This window comes from Rhopilema esculentum, chromosome 3 (assembly GCF_057945365.1).
Source record: "Rhopilema esculentum isolate cy_ngs chromosome 3, ASM5794536v1, whole genome shotgun sequence".
NCBI lineage: Eukaryota > Metazoa > Cnidaria > Scyphozoa > Rhizostomeae > Rhizostomatidae > Rhopilema > Rhopilema esculentum.
The window spans coordinates 3,137,729-3,164,861 of NC_142817.1; the positions used below are offsets into that span (position 1 = coordinate 3,137,729).

General features: G+C 36.9%; 1 protein-coding gene across 1 annotated transcript; it reads right to left on the minus strand.

The window, feature by feature from the left end:
- Positions 1 to 4,030: 4,030 nt before the first annotated feature.
- Positions 4,031 to 26,698, minus strand: LOC135692723 (alpha-aminoadipic semialdehyde synthase, mitochondrial). Its single transcript, XM_065211004.2, has 24 exons — positions 26,138 to 26,698; positions 24,733 to 24,817; positions 23,307 to 23,374; positions 21,766 to 21,912; positions 19,630 to 19,708; positions 18,761 to 18,888; positions 17,889 to 18,071; positions 16,811 to 16,896; positions 15,828 to 15,939; positions 15,617 to 15,679; positions 14,592 to 14,656; positions 13,296 to 13,435; positions 11,792 to 11,921; positions 11,421 to 11,531; positions 10,841 to 10,949; positions 10,540 to 10,616; positions 9,802 to 9,865; positions 9,232 to 9,396; positions 8,296 to 8,388; positions 8,073 to 8,185; positions 7,544 to 7,632; positions 6,842 to 6,909; positions 5,885 to 5,993; positions 4,031 to 5,370 (listed from the first exon to the last, which is right to left on the minus strand). The coding sequence occupies exons 1-24, from the start codon at positions 26,573 to 26,575 to the stop codon at positions 5,255 to 5,257; spliced, it is 2,838 nt and encodes a 945-aa protein (XP_065067076.2). The 5' UTR covers positions 26,576 to 26,698; the 3' UTR covers positions 4,031 to 5,254.
- Positions 26,699 to 27,133: the final 435 nt, after the last annotated feature.

A 27,133-nucleotide genomic window follows, 5' to 3' on the forward strand; every position in this document is an offset into this window, starting at 1 on the left:
GTTTGTGTTGATCATCGATGGAAAGAGAGTCACACATTTCAAGGAATGAGCTGCATGAGTCGCTGAAGATGCCAAGAGCTGATGGAGAGATTTACAAATATTACAAACATGTTGATGAACCTTGGTCTTAAATCTGAGACAAGGCAGCATATTTTAAACGTTTCCTTTCTGCATTGCAGTTAAAGTTAAGGTTAGTTTCAAATCCTATCGTTAGTTCCAAAACATAAAGAATGTTTTCCTTTGTACGCAGAAGTAGATCTGGGCGCAGATTGTCTCCAGTTATGATGGATGGTGAGGAGAAGCCAGGTATATCGGCAAAAAGAGAGGATCCCTCTATTGCTTTCAAGGAGGTTGCAAGAAAATTTAGAGTAGAGTTATGACGCCAGGTATAACGACCTTGTTCGAGATAAACTTTGCAGCCTGCAACGACATGGAGTAAAGTTTCGGGAAGAAGGCAGACTTCGCAATCAGATGATTGGCTTAGGTTCCAAAGGCTTAGATTTTTGCGCGTAGGGAGAGTATTGTTCAGGTATTTGATGGTGAAGTTGAAGATGTTCGTGGGTAGGTTGCTCTGCACAACAGACCAAACACCATTGAGCTTTTAAAGAGAGTGGTCCAACAGAAATGAAATAATAGCACCCTGGGATAGTAATTGGTGTGCCAAGCACTCTCTACTGTCTGATTTTACTGCTTTCAGTACATCTTTGGTGTTATGGTCAATGTCGTATTGCAGATTCATCCCACTACTGGTGTTTTCCATAAAGCTTGAATGTTTGTGTTAGGAGAAGTTCGGAGGGCATTGCGTGAAACAGTTTGGCATTGAGTGAATTTGACAGAAGGTAGCTGAAGATCGAGACCAAATTGATTTTTAGAAAGAACTATACTAGTTAAAGTAGCACTAATGGGAAGATCGAGCCACTGGCGAATGTATTTAGAGACAAGATTATCGAGGTTCTCAATGACCCAGATTTCGATAGGTCTGAAACAGTGAAGTGCCAAGAAACTTTGGACAATACATATCTTTGGTACAATAGAAGTTCATTTTTGGGATGCAGAGGCAAGTCATCAATTTCTTTCAGAAGGCTGGGAAACATTGATGGCAGTTTTTCTTTATGACTGCCATTGGTCATTTCGATTGCATAATGACCAATGGCAATCATAATAATAATAATGATAATAATAATGATAATAATAATAATAATGGAAACATTTCATTTTCAATTCAACTTAAACTACAATTACAAATCTCACTATTACAAGGTAATTTGCAATTGGCTAGCCTGGTTTTACAAGAAAAAACTATAACAATCGTAAGGTAAAAGGAAAAACTGAGAAAAATAAAACAACCAAAATTAAAATGGATGTAATTCCGGATTTGTCCATGGTTTATTTTTACAACAAAATATGTAGTACGTAGTACGGATGGCAATGTTGGAAAGTTTAGAAATGAGATACCGTTTTTGTTGTTGATCGATGGAGATAGTTATTATAATAATAATAATAATAATAATAATATGATATAACGAGGGATAAAGAGGCCATTTGCCTATTAAACCCTTTAGCGTTCGTTTTTAAGCGTATTCATAGTTGTACTTCTCGTTCCCGCAAAAATCGTCATATAATTTCTCAAACTCTATAACTGACTTCGCATTGACTATGGTTGCTGGCAAATTGTTCCATTCCTTTATAACTCTGTTTGAGAAATAGTTCTTCCTCAGGCTCGACGATGAAGCAAACTTGAAAAGCTTGAGATTGTGTCCTCTCGTAACTGAACTACTTCGTTCAAAAAATACTTTACTATCAGTATCGACCATGGTGTAGTATTTTGAAAGTTGTAATCATATTTTTAATGTTGGGAGATCGAGGAAAAGTAAGCGTTCCGTGTGCGATTTGTTTTTGAGTTCCTTCACCAACTTTGTTGCTCGTCTTTGCACCGATTCTAATGTCTTAATTTGTTTTACTTTACATGGATTCCAAACTGGCGCACAGTATTCAAGGATTGGCCTAACTAGGCTTTTGTAAAGAGCATTGAAGGTCTCTTTGTTGACGAATTTCATGGTTCTTTTAATGGACGCTAAAACACCGCTAGCTTTTTTTGCGATTTCTGTGATGTGTTTGTCAAATTTGAATTTGTTGTCAGCAATAATTCCAAGGTCTCGAATTGATTCAACTGATTTAATCATCGTATCTGTTTGTGTTCAATCATCTGGCATATGGTATCCATTTCTTTGATTGGAGCTACCCAAGTGAAGTACACTGCATTTATCACTGCTAAACGGAAGCTGCCATGTTTTTGACCAATTTTTGAGCGATTCAATATCATTTTGAATATGTTGCGCTTGACAGTTAGAAGGAGAATATATTTTCGTATCATCAGCAAAGATCTTGACTTGACAGTATTTTACGTTGTCAGGTAAATCGTTTATATACAGCAAGAATAACAGTGGACCAAGGACACTTCCCTGAGGTACTCCACTAGTCACTGTTGTCCACTAGTCACTGTTGTCGATTTGAAGCCATTTAATACAACTCTCTGTTTCCTACCTGTTAAAAAGCTCTTGATCCAGTTGTATATGTATCCTTCAATACCATACAATTATTATAAAAAACGTGGATCTGTAAAAATTTCTTATCTTAGGCCCTGTTCAGGAGAGTTAAAAGAAGTTGCTCATCGACACCAACAGGATTGTGTACAACGCTCACCTCATCAACTGGAAGGGCTGGGGTATTACCATACCTCTTGAGGGGTAGGGTTGCCTTTTGTGAAACAGAGAAGCGAACTGTCGTTTTGGGCCTATGCATGGTGTGAATTTTGGTATAATCATCCACCATAAATACAGAAAGTAACCGCTTATAAACAGCATCCTTTATCCAACCATGAACAAGCGTCTCCTAGCTGAAGCTGACAACCCTTGCCATGATATGTGCTGTTCTTGGTTGAACAGTAAGACCCTCTTGCCACAAAGCTAAAGCTGTAAGCCCAGTTTCATTCAGACCTTGTATTCTGAGGAGCGATGCATTTTCATGTTGAAACCGGCTGCACTTCTGAGACTGGGCAAACATTTACACGTGGAAGATGTCTGCTCTGATTGGGAGCTAACAAAAGATACCTAATGCTTATTAGAAATGACGTTTCATTTTCTCTCCCTACAGGAAGAATTTCACGTCTTAATTTTTACGCGTGCTTTTGTTAAATTCAATATGGCAGACAGGTTATAGGCCCAGGACACTGGCTATGAATTTGTTGTACATTTACTTTATCATGATGGATAAATTCGAAGGTACAAGTGTAAGGATCGCTCCAGTTGACGGGACTAATTATGACGATTGGAAATTCAGAATAGAAATGCTTCTTAAGCAAGAAAGCTGTTTAGATATGCATCAGGGGAAAATCAGTTAACTGCAGAGGCAAATGATGCATAGAAAAAATGAATTTCAAGAGAAAGAGACGAAGCAAGAGCAATTTTATCGATTCACGTAAGTGACAACCAGCTAGTTTACGTTTGAAATTGCAAATCTGCAGCTGAAACATGGGAATCCCTTAAAAACCAATTCCAAAAGAAATCTTTGGTAAGGAGAATTGATTTGAGAGACAAAATGTCATATATGAGAACGCAATAAGGTGAAAATGCTCTGGATTCTTTGGAAAAAATGTGCAGATTAAGAGATCAGTTACTTGAAATGGGGGGCTCCGTGCCCGAAAATGATTCTTGTGAAATAGTGTAAGGAAAATTGCCTACAACTTGTAACAACTTGCATACAACGTTGGATACCATAGGGGAAACGGAATTATCATGGGAGAAAGAAAAAGGCATAATTTTGAATGCTGCTGATCGCGCACAAATTGCTGGTGAAGGGGAATCCTTTGATAACGCATAAACGACTAGGCGAATAAAGAATAGGAAAAAAATTTGATGGTAAGAAATATTTTAAAAATCTTATGGTAAGGCTAAGGATTGTTGGAGTAAACCACAAAATCAAAAAGGTTATGCTAAGGGTAAAGGTAATGACAGAAAAAATGTAACACACGCCAAGCAGACATTGTTATCATCAATTATGGCACTTACTATAGATTCAAATAACATTGAGACTTTGATCATTGATTCAAATTCATAACGAGAACAATCAGGGTACAATCGCTCTTTTAAAGAATCCCGAAAACAACTCCCGGATAGAACATATTGACGGGAAATGTTCTGATTAGGTCAATTAATATGAACATAAAAATTGAACAGTGCAAAAATGAATAACCCAAAATACATTCAAGATATCCAAAAATAAGCTAAGCAAATGAATACAATGACATACTTGATTTGCTGCTATTAAAAAGATAACACTGTGAGGGTTCAAGGAAATCATTTATCAAGTCAAGGATCAATTTACAATTTAGAATCAATGTGATTGTCTGGAATAGCAAGAATACGATCAAAGAGAATTGATAAAAAATACTTGCAGTTGGTTAGCAGGGACTGGAATTGAATTAGATGACAATAGTATCAGATTTTCAAAACTATTATTGATAAGAGATAAAAAGAACGTCAAAAGTTTTCGAAATTTGGAGGGGCACAAGTGGAAAAAAAAATTGCCTCAGAAAAAGGGGAGGTTCCCCAAAAATGCTAAATGGAGTTCTACTAAAAAGGGAAATATTCCAAACTGTAAAAGACAAATTCCCTTGGTGGCCACAGTTTTGTCGTCTCTGATTCATAAAAAGATCGCAAGAAAAGCCTGCCCATAATTCGGTTGAAGGACAAGAAGATAAATACAGACAATAGTATGGAAGGAAAGGTATCGGTATAAATTTGATATTTATGTACTGGTTTTAATTCAGATGGTTTCTTTTTCTCCCCAAGCCAACCAAAGGTGTTCAAGGAATACGATGCTATACCTCGGCTTCCAGAGCCTGCTTTGCTTTCCACCAGCCAAAAGGCACAAGAGGCACACCCCTTTCTCTAAAGCCCTTTTTCTAAGAAATGCTGATTTTGTTACTTTTGTAAAAGTGCTTCTTTTACATAACGGGGTCCCATTCTGCCTGTGCCCCTCCAACATTGAAATGTAGCCGAATCCTTGCTTGCCCCTCTTTTTAGATGCTCTTGCACCAAAAGTAGGAACGCTAGAAGCTTCTAATAGATAACTGCCCTCTATAAAACATGTACATAGCTATGAAAACGAATAAATACTCGATAAAATATAATTGTTTAGTAAATACCATGCAATGTTTCATAAAATAACTAAGCAAAACTTCCATTACCACAGTTCATAACTCTGTTATTTTGTGAGTCCAACAAATGTCTTCCGCGTGAAGTCTTTTTAACATTGGCTTGTATATTCCTTTTGCAAGAGGTGTGACGTTTCCAGTCTGCAAGATTTCACCTATAAAAAGACGATAAAGCATCGATTTTGATCTCTCTTCAGGATTACGAAAAATAGGGCCTAGTCCCGACGCAAGTCTTAGACACCAATTTTCTTTGAACATATACACAATGCACGCCATGATCTTTACTTCAAGTCCACTTACACATTGCTTTTCAAGGTCACCTTTTGTTTATGCTTGATGAGAGAAATGGGTCCTAAACCACTTTATGTCCAAACTAAGAATAGTTGCTCAGAGGTTTGGGCCACCGCCAGATCAACTTTCAGTTCTAAGGAGGTGTCAGGTTGCCAAGAAGGGGCTACTTGCATGGAGGACCCTTGTTGGACTAGGGTAAGTCTGTTGCAAGGCAGTGTCCATTGTCTAGACTAGAGGGAGGTGTCTTGAATGGAGACATTTATGGCGGGCAGTGCGAAGCTTTGACAAGAGGGAGGAAATATTGGGACAAAATTCTTTTTACTTTGTAAAGAAATGTCTAAGAAAATTTGCTAATGCAAGTCAACCCCTGTTCATTACCATTTAAGACCATATCCGCAGCAATTGCAGTTGGTATGCTGACAGTTCTAGCCATTGCAGTATAGCCATCCGGATCACCGTATGCGACCAGACTTATGTCATGTTGCACCTGTAAGGCAAATCATAGCATTTAACTAAGTAAGGCCTATGCTAGAAAAGGTTTAGTTACATAAAGCAGTGCCGTCAGAACGAAATTCATATTGGGTAGGGGGCTACCCATTGTATTCCTTCTCACTCATTACACTGTTACAAAAGGGAATGTACCCTAGCTGGACAATTATTGAGAAGCTCCAGCCCCCAGCCCCCTGGTTCCAACGGACTTGTAGAGACAGCTTAAGTGTCCAAAAAAGTAAGCTTTTGGGGTTGGTCGCCCCTTACTTTAACCAGAATTGCATATAATTGAATATAACTTATTGTCACGTATTGTCACATATAAAACACTAGTTCCGTTACTGTCCTCAATTTCACATGTACAATTTCCAATTATATAGACCTTATATCCAATTACCTTAACACGTTTATGGTTTATTTGGCAATATTAAAATGTAATTATGTGTATAGTGAAAAGATGCTTGACAAGTTATCAAAGTTTCCCTTCAATGAGATCAGCTATTAACGCCACAAAACCTCAAATTATAGTGTTTTCACCTCGTACAGTTTCCATTCTGCATCTCGCACAGAATGTTCCGTTGGATTATGGGTTTCTATCGCGGTTAGTTTGAAAATGTCTATACTTAAATATTTGAAATGCTTTCGAAGTTCTTACTTCGTTATCTTCATCATCATCAGCAAAGTGAGGGTAGAATTATCATTTGAAGCAAATAAAAATCATTAGTTTATTATCATGATAGAAATAGTATCTATTAATAATGATGATGGTGTTAGATGATTATGATAATGAACATAAATAATAATAGCCAATTTTAATTACAATCAAAATAGGTTCAGACACGATACCCTTTTCCCGCTGCTCTTAAGCTCTCCAATTTGATGACGAAGCAAAACGATATCCCGTTCACCTTGGTCTGAAAAGACAAACAGTTATTAGAAAGAACTTCTATCCAGCGAAAAAGAGAAATTTTCAAAGTTACTAAAATTTTAAGTCTTAAACGACAACTTATTACTTAATACAAGTTTTTTACTTTGTTCATTACAATATTACATCATAAAACCACGTTCATATGCTCGTTTAAAAAGTGAATCTAAATTTCAATACTTGAAGGCTCTTGCGCAACCGGCATGTCAAGAAATAACCAGTCTTTATATTAAGAAATATATTCCAGTTTACATTGAGAAACCACATTTGTTAGAAATCAAGGCCATGTTTATCTATTCCATAAAATGAAAAGGGGGATAGAACTTTCAGAGGGTGTTACTGAACATAATTTTGGTGAAGAATAGTCAGCTTTGATTTTTGCTAATGGTATAGTTCTTTCCCTTTGTTCAGTTTAAGCTCTGATCTAGAAAAATCAACCAATTGTTTTAGAAAGCTGATTTCTCTTGAGGTCGTCACTGGTTGATAATTGAAATCGTTCTTATTTGTGCCCCCTGTATATAAAGTATCATATCGTCGTCCATGGCAGGATCTAGAGTCTAAAATTTCCTAAGTGGCAAGAAGGGTAGTCTTTAAAATTGATAAAGAAAAGTGATGCGACGTACTGTATTCCAGAATACGAGATAAATGCGTTGATAGTGTATCAAATGGCGTTTGTCCTATCTGAACTGATTCTTCTGAAAGTAGGCCAAGTCTAGCAGGGAAAAGACAACAAAATGCTCGTGAGAAAATTCATTCAAACGTTAAGATATTGTCTACAAAACCATTTGAAAATGATAAAGGCTTATTTCAAAATTTGGAGCTCTGCAGTAAAGAGCCTGTATAATCAGCTAAAACTTCACTTAGTACCTAGAGAGCAAAAAAGGTGGCAGTCATACTGCTGATGACGATGAGGAATGTTTTTAAAAACAAAAAAATTGAATGAAACAAGCTCACTTTATTTCTTTGCTTTCTTGAGCGAAATTTGAAATGTCGTGAATCATATGATCCGTTGAGGAAAGTTGAGTCAAGAAGGACAACCATTTTGGACTCTCGTGATAAAAACTCGAACCCATCGAGCTTTCAAGATCCAAAAAGAATCAGGAAAAGATGTGCTTTACTTGATGTTAGCTTACATAAACTAAAGGCGCTTACCCTTTTACACCTTGAAAAGCAATTTCGTCGTTTTGCACTCTGTCTTTTACGATTATTTCAAGCTCTTTTTCTGACAAAGTGGAAGTTCCAAGTTGGAGGTTCATAAGATCTTTCTAAAAAACGAAGGAAAGAATTTTTACTTTAGTTGTATAGGAGCTGCCTTGAGTGATTTAACAAACGAAGACTGTTCAATTTACGAAGCAAGATATTGAGATAACCTTACCCAGGACGAGGTCTTTCCAATCATGTCTGCCGGATAAGGGTCTTCTTTGAAAAGACCAAGTGACAAAAGTCCACGACACACTGCTGCGTAACCCTGTAATAATGGAATTGTAGTACGGGTCAAATAGAATAAGTATTGAAATCAGGTAAACAGCCATCATCATTATCATCATAATCATAATTTATATCCTCGTCGTCTTTGTCTTCGCCCCTCAATTGCAATAAACACCATCACTCAATTTTCTAAGATGAGTCACTAAAAGAATCGAGTCAATGAGTCCAAAAATTACTTGATAAGCAAGAACCTTCAAATAGACTCAGGCAGGTGTGCTGTCCTAAAAAGTTAGGAAGGGAAGCTGTGTTTAGAACCCACACGCAAGACCACACCCATGATCACACCCTGTATACTTTAATAAAAGATTCTCTGTTCCGTATATGATGTCACTCAAATTATTCGCCGACTCTAAAGGGCTGATAAAAATAGCTCAGTCACGGAAAATCAGTAGCATGCTAAAGGTTTAATTGACCTTCCAAAAAGATATAATGCCTAACCAAACATATAATGGCCCTTTTTCAGGGGGGCTGAGCCACCCAAAATCTCTCTACCTTTTGACAAGGTGGGCTGAGCCCCATTGAGCCCCCCTCCACACACAACTGGACTCAGGTCCCTGAATGAGTCCAGCAACTAAATAAGAGCAATCTGTCGTAATAATCATAGGTACATAGCCATACAATGCATGTCACCACAATAATGAACATGCCAGCTTAAAGTTTAAACAATTGATGTTATAACAAAGTATGACTGACGTCTTGCCACTTATAGCAAGTATTCACCGATTTACACTCAGATTATTTTTGCCTAGTTTTAAGAGGGGTGTATCAGAGAAAAACTTTGAAAAAACCCTTGCTTTAGCTACTGCTGACAGAGGAAACTCACATGGTATCGTATTGTGCCTCGTAACATTGTCTTGACTTCAGGGATGTTGTAAGATTGTACGTAGTGGGTAGAATCCCTATTTGGGTATCCATCCAGATGAAATCCTGGGAAAATATCCAGGGGTGTTACATTCTCCAGCAACATTCCAGGCTCGATTTCCATTAGCTAAAATCAAATTAGCCGCGAGATGTAAGATTAAATACTGACCAGATGTAAGATTAAATACTGACCAGACATAGCTTGTAAACCTTGACAGGTGCTGCGCTTTTGAAATAAAATTGAAGTTTTGGGAATATTTTTACGCAAACTTTATCGCACAGCATAGTCAACAGACAACTTTCAAATGGATAACCTCAACTTTATGTAAATGCGAATCCAAAAAAAGCCCTAATTCGACACATATGGATAGCGAATTTCAAAGATGACAATGCCACGAAAGAAGACAGAACTTAAAGATCTTAATCTACATTTTATTCAAGAAAATACTCCAGTTTTCCAGCGCCATTGCTACTTCTCTTGAAAAGTCATGAAGAAAGATCACATTCTTAAAACAGTATCCAAGAAACATACCTGTCCATTCTTTAAGTACCTTGCACCATTAAGCAGCGTTCTCAGTGCTCCTTTTGGGCTCCAGCTAAAGCAAAACAATGTATGCTTCAATGTTTGAAGTAATACACAGTACACTCTAATAATCGCAGTAAAAAGAACCACTGCCATCTCTAACCGTCGACAGTAGACCGGTTTCGCCACATATCAGGGCTTATCAGCACAGCTAGACTGAATAAGGACCTAAAGCTGGTACAGGGCCAATCATAAGGCTGTCAGTGGCAATGCATGTGGAAGGTAGTATGAGGGGAAATGTACACATGAATGAGGTTGGCTGCAAAGCATGGAATAATTAAAAACTTTATTAGTGAAGATTCCCTTGATTTTCTCAGAATTACATTACTGGGAATCTCCTTAGGGATATTTGAGGGAATCTCCTCAGAAAAAATAAGTCCTACTGGACTTCCTTGTAAGCTTATTCAAGTTAGAAATTTATTCAAAATGAGGAACAGTTTAAGCATTAATTTAGTTCCATCAAGGCCCACTCTCCGTCGATTTTAAGCCAATTAATAGCACGTTATTACCATAAAATACAAATTATGTCAAAATGAGGTATAAAAGATCTTACAGATGAAATGGTATGCCCAAAACATATTATTCTGGTTTTTATGGCTATACATTTTATTCAATCATCTTCCTCGTTATATTCAAAGAATTATAGCCGCATGTACCAACACAGGAAATATTTATAAAAGATTTTACCTGAATTTATATCGTAGTGGATTTTCAGAGTGCTCAGGGGCTGGCAGACCACCGCAGTAGGAAATGAAAGATTCAACCTAGATAATACCAAATGTTTTTAAATGCAAGCAATAGAAACATAAATTAAGATGAAGAGTCACGGAGGGTTTATACTTAAAATTAGCAGCCTTACATACATTTCTAGGTCGAATTTGACCCATACATCGTCAGGCCAAGAGAAATTTTGCAGTGAGAAAAAAAACCACCTTCAGAAGATGCTCAATTCTCAAGAATTCAAAACCAATATAATAAGCCTTCAAACCTGGCCACCTTCTTCTTTAATCGAATCGATGCAATCCATGGCCAGTAAATGGTCTATTCCTGGATCTAATCCCACTTCCTGGACAATGGTTATTCCAGCTTCCTTCGCCCTGTTGAAATACCAGTTCCGTCAATGAAACTCAGTTACTACTTAATGAAAAATATATATATGGCTCGTAGAGGACAGAAGCCTTATTCATTTTGTAGATGCTAGAAGGGGACTTGGGTCTGGGTTAGAAAGGGGGAGGCTATTTCAAAAGTTGAAGAAAGAATAGACTTTTGCAGTTGGGATATATCTCCGGGCTTGAAAGAGAGGGGGGCTAAATGGTTGAGCCTAATATTCGTAACTATAGCAATGAGTGTACCCCCCGATTTTACAAAAGGAATTGAAGAAAAATCATTGAGAATAAAAAACAAACCGGGTAGTACCATATCATCTACTCCTTTTATGACCCTAAAGGGAAAAATCAAGTTTTTGAAATTCATGACTGGCATAACACATTCCACCAAAAGTTAAGAAGGTAATTTTAGTGAAAGTGTTCTCTTTATCTTAAAAAAGGAAATTATGGTTAAAAATATACCTTTCATGAAGTTCTTTCATAGCAGGCAGCACATAACTTGCAGTTACCATGTTCTTTTTGTGTTTGATACATAAAGATGCGATGGTAGGGTGGTGCACATAGGGCAACAAGCTAGGGAATAAATAATATCAAACTGATTATATGAGAAATGTAAGGAATTAATTTTCAATAATATAATACTTTAAAAGCTTGAGAAATAGTTCTGCAAGTAACTAGAGCAAATGAATTTTCTTAAGCGGAAACAAGCAAGAAAGAATAGGGTTTCCCCAGCAAACAAGTGGCATTTGAAGGCATTCTGATATGAAATCAATGCATTCGACTTTTCACTCAATATTCGTTATCTTCAAAACACGTTGTCTTTCCAAACTCACCTTACTACAACATCGTGTGATTGAATTAGCTTATCCAATCCTTCATGAGAACGTTCAATGTCCAACACGACTGGGGTGGTGTTCGCATGTCGATTGGCCAGGTGCTGAACCTCGTCTTCAAGACTGGAGACTAAAAGAGCGTTTAACAAGTCAAAAACACTATAGTATAAAAGAACGTTCTAGACAGGATCGCAGAAGGGCTTAAGCGTCAGAGGCGGAAAAAGTATCGGAACGTGGGAACGTAGTTCTCAGAAATTTTTCTGGATGAAAATATTAGCAGAAAGTTTCACAGATAATTTTTGAATGTTTGAAAGTAAATATAAAAACCTGGTGACATAAGTTAAGTCAAATTGGCAGAAAATATTATTTAAACTTGCCCGAGAACAGCTAAATCTGAGCTGCCAATGCACTGTGGGGCATAGTCTCACAGAAATCTCAACCACTCACCATCAAAATTTTTCTGGCAGCTGAGCTTTTGAGACAAACCATGATTCAAACCGATGTTAATATAAAGACTGGAATTTACTTTCACAGAAAATATTTCTGGCACTATGATGTGAGCAGCATTGATCAGAAGGTAATATGCTTGGCTAAATTAATCTGGTGCATGTTAGGACTCTAAACCTAAAGTATTCTAAACCTTCTCCATAAAATGCACCATACAATTCAAATGATGTTGCCCCCGACTCTTCTGAAACTATGTTTGGAGGTTATTGTGTGGGTTTCCCTTTGGATTTTGGTTTTCCATCATGATGATTGACTAAATGAATCAATTTCTGACTAAAGTTGATTTCCCTCATGTGCATTTATGCAGTAAGCCATATCTAATATCTTGAGTTAGGCCTACTCAGAGTCAGTTTCATATAAACATGTCTTGAACGTCTCCAGCTAAATACAGTATTGTTTTACTCCAAGAAAGATATTTAGCTACAAAGATACAAAAGCGTACTGTGTTGCTAGATTTTAGATTTTATGAGGAGCAAGCACAGTTCTTCCTATATTTATTAACTGGCTTAATTTGCAATTGCATACCAAATAATCTACTCAGTCTCTGAAATGAAAATGGTATTCCATCAAATATCAGATAGCTAGCTCAAAAAGGAAATGCTGTCAATTGAATAAAGCAAGTATTAAAATAAAAGCAAATTGAGCATTCAAATGAGAAGTATCATGCTTTTTAAAATTAAGTTTGCCGTCTCCTATACATGAACTAAGTATAGAGATATAGGCACAAACAGAAAGTTCATTTTTCTACCTCTTAGAATCTTGCAGAAAGTTTTGAGCCAGATAATTAGGTTCCCAGAAAGGAAAAAAATTTTCCACCTCTGTACGTATTGGAATCTTATAACAAACACAAATCTTTATTGGAACGAATCATATGTCATAGGCTTTCAAGATGGGTTTGAAATTAATCATACAGTAGATGAAAACCATTTCGCTCAAGGAAAAAGTCATGGCTCAATTGAATCCATATCGGGTCTATCAATAATAAACATGAACTTACCAACTGTAACGCCCGTGGATTGGCGTCTTGTGTGGTACTCAATAAAAGGACTCGAAACTTTCCCTGCACCAAGAACAAGAATTTTCTTTGATACAGAGGATTGGACGCCAAGCTCTGCTTGCTTCCTTTCATTCTCATGCCTGTAAATTAGAATGAAAACATTGGAATTATTCATTCAGTGGCATAACAGAGGTTCCTAGGGCCCTTTGGGAAAACCTATCCGGGTTATGACTCCAAGAAAACCCCATCTAGGGTGTAGAACGTTTCAAACACAATAGCAATGTTTAAAAATGATACTTTATCTCGGTAACTAAGATTAGCTGGGCTACATGCTTCACTTAAAGAGTTTTCAAAGCTTTAAAAAACAAGGTGAATTCTAATAAAGTCAAAAAGTTTATTTTATTGGTTATAACATAGGTAAGATGACAAACTTAAAATCAAGAGGAAAAAGACGAAAAACCGATGACATGTTGGACAAAAGACACGGTAGAGATAACGCATTAAAAAAGAAATATCAAAATTTATAATTGCAAGAGGTGAATACCTCAGAGAAAATGTAAAATTAAGATGTCGAACAGAAGGATACAAACCAAGAATTCTTAATCTGTAAAAGTTTAGTTGTTCATATTTATTGTAACAGCAACTATCACCTTTGAATCATTTAGTAAAATTTCGAAGCTGCTAAGTGACGGGTCCTTCATAGATAATAATCAACTTCTTTCTCGATTATTATCATTACAAAGATAAATAGGTGACACAAAAATGCGTTTCCATGTCTTCGATATTCAGCAACAAAACAACAAATTGTTTTGATAAAGTGACATGCAATATTTAGATATCAATGAATCAATATTTATTTTACACGAGATACCTTTCAGCAAAAGAAGAACTATTTACAATATTTGTTTAACAATAATAAGAGAAAAAAAATGCAAAAGATAGCCAATTTATATCAAATATTTCTCACAGCAATATAGCACCGAACTTGAAATGAATTTTTCAGCACTGGAAAAAACAACGATTTGAAAAAGCATATGTAAAATCTTGGACTGACAAAAAGTGTTCTTGGGTGCATGAAGATTGGAAGCGATGGCGAAATCTTGCGAGGGACAAGAAGAAAGCACAAGTGCCCAAATGGTCAATCAATTAAGGGACAACTAGTACCAGAATTCTGCGCAGATGCTTGAATGAATAAAGCTAGGAATATTTTTAGGCGACAGCGCAATATCTGTAAAAAGAAGAGATTTATAAAAGATTAAAAGGCATCGTAAGGACTGAAGGTTCTATGTATTGTACCTTGCTCGCAAATCTGCTATGTACTTGTAGTCCTCAGTTAGTTCGCCATTTGAACAAATAATAGCCTGTCAAGGCAGAAATACGATTGCTTACATTACAGTACATATTAAAGAGCCTCATAACATACTACATAAAAAGTTTTGAAAAATAGCATTAAAAACTTCCATATAATTGATCGTCCAACTTTAGAGTTATGCACTGCCTGAATATTGGCAGTAACCATACTAAGAAGCTCAGAACTTAAGAGTGTATTTTGTATGCGTTATAGGGCAGAAAAATTGAGAAAATTGCGCCATCACTAGATGGCTGCAACGAGCTATCGATCGCTTGTCGTTATTCCCCGTAATCTTAGCTGCAAAACCATTCTGATTCCATAACGCTTGTGATAATCTTATCTCAGGAAAAAGGCGCTTTTGATGGGCTTATACTTTTGATGGATAAAACCAACTTAGAACGTGCTTAGAACGTGGTAGATGAGAATTATTTTGTTCCAAGAAATGCCATTCTTTTTCAGTAACATCTTCCAAACTAGAAAAATGACTACAGGCTGTAGTATTTTAAATTTCAGAATAACATGCTTTTTAACCTAAAAACCTTAAAAAATATGGTAAAAACTAAAAAAATTAATTGTTTTTAAACCTATTTGGCAAGAGTGTGCTCTGTTTTTGAGGCCTTGTACAAAAATTACATTTATTTTCAAATACAGCAAACGAATGAATTTCGGAGTGAAAATGACAGACCCAGCCTCTGCGTAGACACATAGGTGATCTTTCGTTCAAAGATAATCTTATATAGAGTTTGCAAGAAAACCATCCTTTGAAAATATTTGTTACTTCAAAATACTTTGAATTTGTTCAATTATGTTGTACACTGGATGAGATTTGGCTAATGCTTTCTGCTATTCAATAAATCATCCTATCCCATGGTCCTTTGCAAGGTTTCGTTTCTAACTTGCAACACACACAAAAATCTTCAGCACTAAAGGTTGATTATTACAATGCTTCGGTTGCCGCAGAAAAACTCACATTTTTGACCACGTTAGAAATTCCAGATTCCATTGAAAGGGGTCTGCGAGCATCGCAGTTCACCTAAAAGAGAGGAAATTGAAAAAAAATTGAGAAATCAGTGAAGTAGATTGAAGTTAACAGTGAGGATGAAAATGTATGTATGATTATTGTGAAAAGAACAAAATATCAAAATCAACTCTTATAATATTTTCTGTACGGATTATAATACCATTTCTGGGATCCATGGAAGAAGTAGTCGACCAAAATAATCAGTTGCTTCCCGTGGTAACTGCGCAGGGAGGTTATCAATGGAGCAAATAAGAACGCCATCGCCAGCCATCCTTTTAAAAAAAACCAATACAATTGACATTTGAGAGGTAAAGCCATATACAAGGAGGTAAGAGTCAAGAAAAGAAGTAGTTGCATTGAAGAAAACGGTGAGAAATGACGGGCGCTGTCACGCTTCTAGCCATGTTGTGGTTTCAGTACTTTTTGTGGACGAAAGAAAGACTTTATGGAAACTGGTAATGGACTGTTCTGTTCAATGGACTGTTCAATGGAAAACGAAGGGTTATTCCCTCTACCTCAAACGCTAGGAAATTTTAGCGTATGCTTTAACTCACTACGAGACTTTAACCACCATGGCAAATGGCGAAATTTGCAAATGAAAACGAGGTTAACAGGGAATTATGAATCTCTATTATGTGATTCGAGCTTCATAAACAACAAAGAAATTAACGAGAGTTACTTTTCTACCTAACCCCTACTCTCTAGCCGTGTTAAGTAGCATACACCGGGACAATCCTACAAGTAGAGTGACTAACTACTCATATCAATTACTGGCCACTTCTACAAAGATATGTTTTCACATTGTTTTCATCTTAAGAAAACGAATCAAAAGTTATGCTACACGGAAGAACGTGTTCTGAAACATTTGCGTTTCCAAACCATTCCACCCTGGAAGGCATTTCCAATTGAAGATATATCATTATCCAAATAACGGGCTGTAAAATGCAAAAAATTAGTTTCAGTTGTATCCGTGTAGATGAGCTCAAAAATTCGTATAATTATTCAAGACAGAGGGACTTCTTAGAATCTTTGGCTTGTCCGAGAATAATTCAGGGCATCCAACATCAACCATAAATTAGTTCCTTCTACTACTAAGAAATAAAAAGCCAAAAAGACATGATCATATTGAAAAAAGAGCCTTACCCTAGTTGTGTTGTTCCCTTTTTAATATCATGAAGAGCAAAGGGGTATTCGATTGTAGTGCATTCATTCATAAACTCTATTGAGCCCTGACGGTGAAAGAAAAATTGAACAAAAATTACATGTGTATTCTAAATGCAACACAAAAATTGCAAGATGAATTTTTGTGTATAATGCAATAATCATTAAAAGAGAATAATATGACTAAATCTGAGAACCTATTCACAACTTTGATTCATTATATTAAAAATAAAGGAGGTAATTTCCCCAAACAATACAATGCCTGCCAAAATTACTTAAGACACCGAGCAACTGTCACTGAAATTTCACACTCTTTTCCTACATAAACTACTTTTATCATCCCCTGTCCCAGAACAATTATGATAGCTATGATTTACCGACTTTAGTGTTCTAAATCTTTGGCAGGGAATGTAGATATGTTAAGAACCATGTTTTGATAATTTCTAGTTTCTTTTATGAGCTACAACTGGCAAAGCAAGCTAAAGAAACGTTTCTAGTGGATAGGGGTGCTTCTGAAGTCTTTCAACACTAGGACTTCGTTTTGGGTGTGACGGGTGTGGTCATATAAAAGCAAAAGTTAACAGCTAATTGTAGCAGCTGCAGTTTATTGTGATATAAAGCCTCTTTTTATGTCTTATGCCAGAAGATGAAGTTGGACCCAATTCTTTAAAACAATTCTGCTGAAAGCCAATTCTGCAAACGTAAGAGTTTATTCTCGCGGGCCGAGTTTATTCTCGCGGGCCGCCGCGAATTTCGTTTGGTTACTGCCAGACATAATCATCATTTTCCAAGATTCTATTTATTAGGAGGTGGGCAGAGCAGTGTCTAAGATCCTGTTATTGGCAAGCTATCTTTTTATATTGCTCAGATTTCCTCATTTCAAAAATCCATACTTTCATGTTTAATTAAATAACAATTTTCTAAAACTCGTACTGAGCTGAAAGCTCAAGATTGAAAGTTCAAAACATTTAAACTACTTCAAATTTAAAAATTTTAAGAACATCGTAATTATAATTTTTTACAATAAGATTAAGGCGCAAATCCTGTACAGGATACTTACCCCTAGATCAGCAGAAATGTCACATATGGCTAACAGTGTGTGTGGTAAATCAGGACACCCGGAATATTTGTCAAGTTCTTTTTTTGGCTCTAAAAGCATCAGTGCATCCTCGTACGTGAGAAGACGGGGGTTCTTCGGTGCCCAGTAGACACCGTTGATTATCACATTGGCGTAAGGTGCAATCTAGAAATTAATTGAATTGAACGTTGAAAAAAACTTCATTGAATTGAATTGATTTCTGAACATGACAACTTTATGCATCAATAATACCTCATTGCGCTAGAATCTGGCTAGTACAGTAGTTAAGTGCTTCTCACATTCCTAGAACTGCCAGTCTTCTATCTGAAAATCCCTCTAGATGTGACAATATAATCGAAAATGGTAGTATTTTCTTGCAACAATACTTTCTAATTAAGGTGCTGATTAATATATAATAAAAAGCTGGTCTTTAATGAAACAGTGTTTCAAGGTTTACTTCACCATTAGCCCCTTTTTATATCTGCTAATTAAGTATCATGAATTGGCTTGTATAAGGGGGCACCAATTTAGGGTCAAAATCGTGTGTGTGTTTAGCGTCTCAATCAATAAACAACAGATTTACAAACGTTGTCATGAGCTTCAAGCAGTTTAGAAGGCAAAGAACCCGTAGTAATCTAATGACATCATAAACGTATCTCATATAAACATGTTTGTTACTTTGCAATGGAATCAAGTTTAACCGTATTAAGAATGTTTTTTATTTGGATTTCTGCTCCTTTCAAGAAGCGAATAGGTCATCACGTGACCAATTATTTCCGTAGACAGTAAATACGCGTGACGCAAATAGGAGATCTCTACTAATACAACGGTTATATGATCTGCCAAAAACTCACCTCTTCAGCAAATACAGATCGATAGCGTTCGGGGTGTGCTTCAAATTCACTGGCTTGAAAAGATCCTCCAAGCTTAGGGACCAGGTAGTCTTGTCGACTCACTTCTGTATATACCAAAGTGCGATGATCTAAAAATTAAACAATCGTCGATTAGGACGTCTTACATCGAAATTTGTTCTTGTTTCCTGACATTTAGTGTTTTTACGGGAAGGAATTTGTCTAATTATTTTTAGTAAAAAATGTCTGATTTACAATTGATTAATCTGGCTGATATAAATGATTTGATCAAAATGATCTGATTTGATCAACGTAATTGATCTGAATGGTTTCCCTGACTTTCCTGGCTTTTATTTCGACAAAACTGTTGAAATTTCTGTGAGTGACGGAGCTGTTTGAAAAAGCCGTTTGGGATCAAGAGGCATTTACCGTTCTCCGAACAGATTCACTTTGTGCACGCACCATGAATGAATCGAAACCATAGAGGTATCCCTATCTCTATGATCGAAACAGAGAGATACAGAACTGGACCGGACCAGAGCGCGTAGCAATAAGAGACAGTATCAAAGCTGCCATAAACTGCAAGAAACGATTTGATGAGTGCACGGGTTCGATTGAAAGACTGCAGACCGAACACTGTAGTCTGGGACAAAATGCCATTTTCAAACGTATTCAAGCGCAGAGTTGCAAATAAGGATGAAAATCAGGGTGCAGGGTAATTGCATAGCAGTGTGATAATTCCAAGAAATAATGGATATAGGACAATGGGATAGCCCTGCGGCAAGATGTATCTTACGATGAAAAATACGATGAAACAATAGAGTAAATTTTCCGACTGCAAAGTCGTCCAGATACATGATAAACCAACCTACCGTACTTCTGAGCAGCGTGTTTTAATTCGTGTGGCCCCACATACACGTGAGGCAGCTCTTTAAACATTTCCTGCGCGCCCTGAAATCATGAAAAAATTTTAAATTAAAACCTTGTCTACTGAAATAATATGTTCCTAAATTCATAAAATAAAATTATTGTTTACTGGTCTGTCCTAAAGCGAAGATCCACATCGACGTTAGAAATACGTTCTTTAAAATCATCGTTACAAGCGTTAAAGGCAAAGCAGTTGGAAAGTATCGCAATTGAAAAGAAGCTACGAAGCATTTTGTTCGAGGAATTGAAAGATGAAGCCGAACTCGACGACTTTTACAATGGTATTTGCGATGGAAATACAAGATAAAATCGACAAAATTGAATTCCCTCTCACGAAATTTGACAGGCTATCTACAGCTAATTCACAGTCACAACATTCTTAATCTTGTGTGAATAAAGGAAAGGCCACGATAGCAGGCTCCTCGACGGACTCCGATGGAATACTTGCGGCGAAAAATCGATAAAATAGAAGTAAACAAGGAACACCGCAACGCGACGAGATTGAACAACAACAAAGACACATAAATCAGTTATGGCTAATATTCTTTATCTTCCATAACCTTCCGACCTTTGACGGGAATATCACCGAATGGTTTAGCTTTTGGGAACGTTTTCGGTCGCAAGTTGGGAACTCCGCAGACCTCCCTAACACTTCAAAATTCACGTATTTAATGGGCCAACTAAGGGGAGAGGCTTTCGATACTATTAAAGGGATAATACCCTCCGAACTAAATTACGGAGTTTTAGAAGAAACGCTAAAGGAGAATTTCGGTCTCCCCAGACGTGTAATCCAGGCCCACATTATGGACCTTCCCAAAATGCCAAAGTCCACGCCCTTTGCCGCTTGTCTTCGCCACTTTTACAACTCAGTTATGGGGGAAATTCGTTCTTTAGAAGCCTTAAACGTTAATGTTGCAGCTTGTGCTCCTTTCATAATGCCGTACAAATCGTATCGAACTGTTGTTCTGTTTCGCCAGCAATTTCTGCTATGTTCAAAATTGATCAAATTGATTCCTATTCGCGCCCAGCTAATAGAAAATTCACTAGATTAGCTTTTCGCTGGGCCCCCAATATGTCAAGTGAAGTTACACGAAAATCACATGACATACATTAATCGGTTAATCGCCTATGACATTCGTAACGACCTTAATGCTTAGTTATGTTAGTTTTCGAATTAATGCTTCGATTATGTACAAATTTCTACTAAACACACTGTCTCTTCTTTGGCTGCTCAACAGTCCTGTTCTATACTATATTCGTATATATTCATAAGGGTTTGGAGCTAGGCATTTGAAATAGGCCCGCTGAGAGGGGGCAGGGGCAGTTTGCCCAAGGCCCTGAGCTGAGAGAAGCCCCTTAAAGATGTAAAATAGTTTCTAACAGCAAAGACAATCGCTGTTTTTATGACTTCATCACAAGCCTAATCTTTCTTCTTGCCCCAGGTCACAGAAAAGCTCTCGGCAGAGATACGAAGAAATCTGTTCTTTTCGGGTATTTAAAGTACAAGCATGTCATATCACACACAGAAACAAGCAAATACATGTTTGAATCTTGAAGGGCTGTTTAGTAGATGCAATTTTCAGGTTGGTTTTCGGACAAAAATTTAAGTAAGCCCTTGGCCTTGGCCTTTTGTGCTTTTCGTAAAGTTTATTCGATAGGAAGCAAATCCTAAAACGGAGCAAACAATCTTATTCGATCAAAACTTTTCAACCAAGTTACTATTTGCGAAAAAACCTTTTTGTGCTTGCCCCCCCCCCCCCCATCCCAAAACTCCCAAAACAAGGAAAAAGACTTGCTACCTCTAATAAGAAGGGGACAAGGGTAGCAAAATCCGGCGAAAGGGGTTTTCTTACTTTTATAGCATTTATGCTAAGATGCGCATGGGGGCGATGTGTGGGGGAGGTCAAATAAACTTAGGGACAAGGAAGATACCAACTTTTAACGTTGGATTTACGATTCAATATCGGCCTTTTTTAAACATATTTTCCCACACGGACAGACACACACGAAACACATAAAGCTAAACAGTTTCCAAAATAGCAGAAAAATTCTAAACAAAACTATTTTTGCGAAGACAATACCTGCGATACATTTCCAGAACCAGTGAAAACAAATGTCAAAGGTCCAAAATGAGCAGGGAGCTTTCCAGCTTTGATGTCTTCGCCAAGTTCATAGATTGCCAGCTTTGCTTGCCTGCTGTTTTTGTAATTGTGTGTTGCTCCGATATACTTGAAAATAAACAGATAAATGCCACAATGAATCAGTAAGCAGAGCTCTATATACTGTATTTTTTAAGATTATAAGCTGTTTTTTAAGCTGCCCTCAAATAAAAGCTGCAGCAAATGTGCTGCATAAAAAATGCAAGTCGCCCTTCATTATAAGCCGCACTAACAAAACCATGCAGAGAAACTTGATTGAAAATGACGGACCAAAAAATAATAAAAACCTGATTGTGTACTTGAACCAAAAAATAGACATTGGAACTTCAACAAACAACAATATTGTCAAGATGATGGATCATCAACATTGTCCAGAAATATCTCTTCCTCATCTACTACATTATCACAATCAGCTTCAAGGTGGCAAGAAAGCTTGGCAGGATCTAGGTGAAACAATGTAAGCCATCCTCTTTTATAAGCTGCCTTTTATTATAACCACAGGAAGTTGTGTCAAAAAATCACTATTAGCTGCGGCTTATATTCGAAAAAATACAGTATGTCCAGGCCTCTCCGTGAGCATTTTAGCGGGCGCGTGCTCAAACGCGCGCCTCGCCTTGCTAAGGCGCGCGTTCTACCAAAAAAATATATTTACGTTAAAGTAGACAAAAACGGCATGTTTTCGCATGTAAATACTTTGTATCTAGAAATATCTAAACAAACTACTTAATAATGCACTAAAAGAAAAAAAAACACATTATTGTTGCAGTTCGTCAATGTCCAGCTCAAATTCCGATGAAGAATCGGAGTTAGAAAAAATGGAAGAATCGAAATTCGTTCCATTGACGTATGATTCAATTGCTTTTCTGGCACTTCCTTTACAAAGAGGATTTGATAAAATAACGCTTTTGTGTTTTGAGCAAACTTTACACCAAATCGAAACCACCATTGTCTTCCCATTCCTATCTTCGGTCTTTGATCCGCTAACTTCGTCCTTGCGATACTTGCGAAAGCAGATAGCTCTATGGCTTGGTCCTTTGAATTAATGGCCATTTAAAAAACTTATAACAATCAGGAATCACAATGACAGTTTATTGGTTACTGACCGGAAATATATTCAAGAGGTGTTTGATTTAACTTGGCAATAACAATTTCCTCGAAAAAGGGATTAAAAGAAGCAACCGTTTATTTAGATATCAATCGATTTCGAACCCGCAAGGCTCTTTTTATAATAATTGTTCAAAACTAAAACACAAGGGGCGCGATTTAAAGGGTTCTTATAAACCAGGCGCGTGATTTATTGCGCGTCTCGGCAACGATAGGAGCGTGCCAAGGCGCGCGCGCGTGATCACGCGCCTTAAACGGAGAGGCCTGTATGTCAATTTATAAAATGCTTGTAACTCCAAATTAGTTTAGAAAAAGACTATATATTTAAACTTGGCATAGCATATTTTGCAAAGAATTACCATGAATGGTGTGTGGTGACCTAAAGCTAGTAATCGGAGTCCAATTCCATGAAGTATGTTTATCATACCTATAAAAATAATAATTAGCATTCATAATTGACAAAAGAAATACTAAAACAAAAAACATATCAGAGCCGAAATTAATGAATGGTTAGGACAAAACTGAGATTTCAGTTAGAAAAATTTGAAGTTGAGGTTGAAAAATGTAGCTGAAAATTTTCACTGAAAAGCAAAACATTGTGTAATCATAGGCATGTATTTTCATTTTTGAAGAAAAATTTGTAATTTAGTTAAATTCTTAAGTATTCTAGTAGACCAGCTGACTCAAACTGCAAATCCTCATAAAATGTCTAGTAAAGCCAATCTACAATGTGTCTCACATTTCATATGAAACACTCAACTATGATCACAACATTTTTCTTATAACGGCATATCTCAATCACTTAACACTTCAACACCCCTAATATTTCAGTTACAGTGCCATGGTAGCCTGATAGTTAAGGCGCTCGACTGCCATGCCAGCCCTATGGGTTTGATCCCAGCTCGTGGACGGCCCTCAATTCACTCAGCTGAAAATGAGTACCTAGCTGAAGCATTCTAGGGAGGAAAAAGCAGCGTAAAAAATAACTGGCCACCCTACTACACAATGTCACCACACAATGCCGTGGCGCAAGACAATGCACCACTTAAAGAGGGTTTCCACTTGATTCCCTTTGGTCACGCGACTTTGGCGAAAGAGAATCAACAAATCAATTTGCTTTTCAATTTGCCCATGCTACAATGTTCATTCCCTTAGTCGTGCGACCAGAGCTATACATTTTAACACCCTTAATGTTTCAGTGCTATAGAAAATTCCTTAAATCATTGAACAAGTTCAAAATAGTGAATGTTTTTTTCAACCCTGTATTTTGCTCATGTGATTTGCAGTTCTAAACTTTCCTTTAAAAACCCTAATTCACAGAGTTTACTTGATGACAATGAAAGTTTGCAAAAGTAGTTTGGCAGTATTAAATTACCCCCTTATTTACCTGTATAGCATGATATACACCTTGGCATTCTTAATTGATATATCACCTTGGTCCCCCTTAGTCTAAAACCACACTCTCTTTGAAATTGGCTTACATTAATTAGAACATTGTTACCTTTCCTGGCAACCAGTTTTATTAAAAAGCCAACAAATTAAAATTGAAAAGATTTCACATACTTAAAGATAAATTCTTCACACACCACCTAACAGACAAGCAAATCTAATCAATTTACTTTCAGCAAGTGGTTTTCATTTTTGTAAGTTGGATAAAGGATTGGTTAGAAAGTCAAAAGGAGCTTCCATAAATTAAACAAAGATAGCTTCCATAAAGAAGAATTTCCTTTGGGCAAATAGAAAAGGTTTGCCCTGGGCAAAATCTTAAAACATAATAAACCATGCCTGCAACTCCTGCAAATTTCCCAAAAGCTGCAACTCTTTGACCATTCTCCTCAACCATCCTTTCATAGTCAATAATACGAATATTCTAAAATGCAAAAAATACATTACTTCAAATTTCCAAAATGATGCTATGAAAAACGCTACAAAGGCATTATCTCTAACATCCAGATTACTAGAATATGAGACTGCTCATAAATGAATCAGACCTGCCTCATTGTGATCTCTTTAGTTGAAAGTAGATGTGTTTCCTAAGTATCACCAAAGGCTAGGAGAGGGCTCAAACAAATGCTTTTTCCAACTGAGCTTCAGCTTTAACTTAAAAATCTAATTCATCACTGAAAATGGTTGGAATATTCCATCTCTAACAAGGTAACAAGTTAACAATTCTCAAACCAGAAACAGGTGATTTTAAATCAGGAGATTACTGGGAATAAATTACTTAGTGCAGATTATCAAATGATCACTTTGCTCTTAGGTTTGACAAAGCATTAAGAAAAGGGCAAGACAAAGCAAAACAAAGAGACAGCTGAATTTTGCAAGGGCAGCAATAGCTCCAGCAAAATTGTATGTGATGTAGAATAGGTAAAAAATAAATGAACAAGAACTACATTTATTTGATTATAAGCAAATATATTGAACAGCCAAGGAAGGCACCAACACTAAAAACCTTTCACTCAATCAGAGGATAGCATAAGCCATACTAGTAGTGATTGGTAGGGCTAGCCAATGGTACAAACTAAAGAACAACATGTTGTCAAAGAGCTCTCTGCCTAATCATTTGACCCCATCAGAAATCTCTTTCACCTTGGATGAATTTTGCTGACAATTGACCTTGTAGGGGCTACCCTGGACCACATATATCTTCTGACTACAGTTTTTGTCCTAAATTATCTACTTCAAAGAAACAATAGTAGCTACAGTTCTGATCATATCTAATAATGATTGACTTTTAGTTCAATTAAAGGTATTTTGCTGTAATTAAATCAGATCATCAAAGGGCTTCTTAAAATTAGCTTTGTTGAATGGCAAACAGGAAATTTTGGTGAAATGTATAATCATGAATGCAAACTTTTATCAATAAGGCAATTAACTTTAAGGTTTTTACAAATGAAAGCAACATCTAGATCCAATATACAAAAGATGGCCTTGAAGTGGCAATAATGACACTTCAAAGTACCTGAGTAGGAAAATGATTAGGCCTATATGTTTTTAGAGCTTGCTTGATTATATGCTAGCTAGTAATAATTTACTGTTTATTAAACCCCTTAAATACCCTATTGTTGTATGTACAGTCTGAAATATCTTAGAGGCTGTGTAGAAAAATATCTTAAGGTAAACTGCCTAGCTAATTTCCCTTCGAAAAGGGTATGATAAAGAACTATGAGTAAATTTTCATTCGACGTACCTTTGCCAACATAGCATCAAGCAGTGGCATATTAGCCTCTTGTGCTTTTATTGTATGCGAGAAAAATGCATACGATTTGTCTGGTATCAGCAAGTCAATTGGAACCTGTTTAACCCCGATGATTACAGATGCTGGGCTCAAATCTTCGGTGATAATTGCCCCAGCATTTTCATATTCTTGCATGGTATATGCCCTTCGTGTAGATGGTTGAACCAGAGTATTTATTCCTTGCTCCTTTAGGGATTTTATATGTTGGGGTGCGATGGGTGCACGTCGTTCCCAGACATTTATGTCTTCCCTTCGCAAGGCAAGGATCTTGCCACTTTCTACTTTAGTTTTGCTGAGGTATGGTTTTGAGGACAGCGCTCTCCAGCCATTTTGACAAGAGAATTGTTGGAAATATGGTCGCGCTATCTTCTGAATATTTCCCAGATTCATTCTCTGCTTAGCAAAGACTGCGTGAATGTGTATCCTCGTTAGAACAAATAAAATCCAACAACAGTGATATGTCGCACACGTCTTTCACAGGCCTAGCGTTCGTTTAAAAATGCCACCACCTAGCCTCGTAATCGTTTAGCGATACCCCTTCACACCCGACACACGCCCCCGAAGGCGGATCTTGCGGTTTTGTGTTGGCACGCTAATGAGTGGCCGTCCAAATTACAATAGTATAATAATCAATTTAAGGAAACAGAAGCATCTGATAAATAAAAAAGAAACACGGGAAAATCGTAATTAGAAGGGGTACGCTACGCTGTCAAGCAACAATTATCTAAAATAAGAAAGGAATGAAAGAAATAGGCCTACTGATTACAGCAGCACCTACTACTTAGACTTAATGACAAACGAGAGAGTGTTCGTTGAGCTAAGGAGCAATATCTCATTGGCCTGGCGAACACCCTCACCCCCAACGGCATGAACAGAACTACCGACCGTTAACTTTACAAAACAACTTATCATCTTTACGCCGCCCTCACAACCCACACCATATTTTCC

What these genes read in the sequence shown, in the direction of transcription:
- LOC135692723 (XM_065211004.2), bottom strand. Translation starts at nt 26,575, where the DNA reads ATGAATCTGGGAAATATTCAGAAGATAGCGCGACCATATTTCCAACAA. An exon ending in ACACGCTGCTCAGAAGTACG is followed by an intron (nt 18,889 to 19,629) that starts GTAGGTTGGTTT and finishes TTTAATTTTTAG; the next exon opens with ATCATCGCACTTTGGTATAT. An exon ending in ACATTTCTGCTGATCTAGGG is followed by an intron (nt 16,897 to 17,888) that starts GTAAGTATCCTG and finishes TTTCACCGTCAG; the next exon opens with GGCTCAATAGAGTTTATGAA.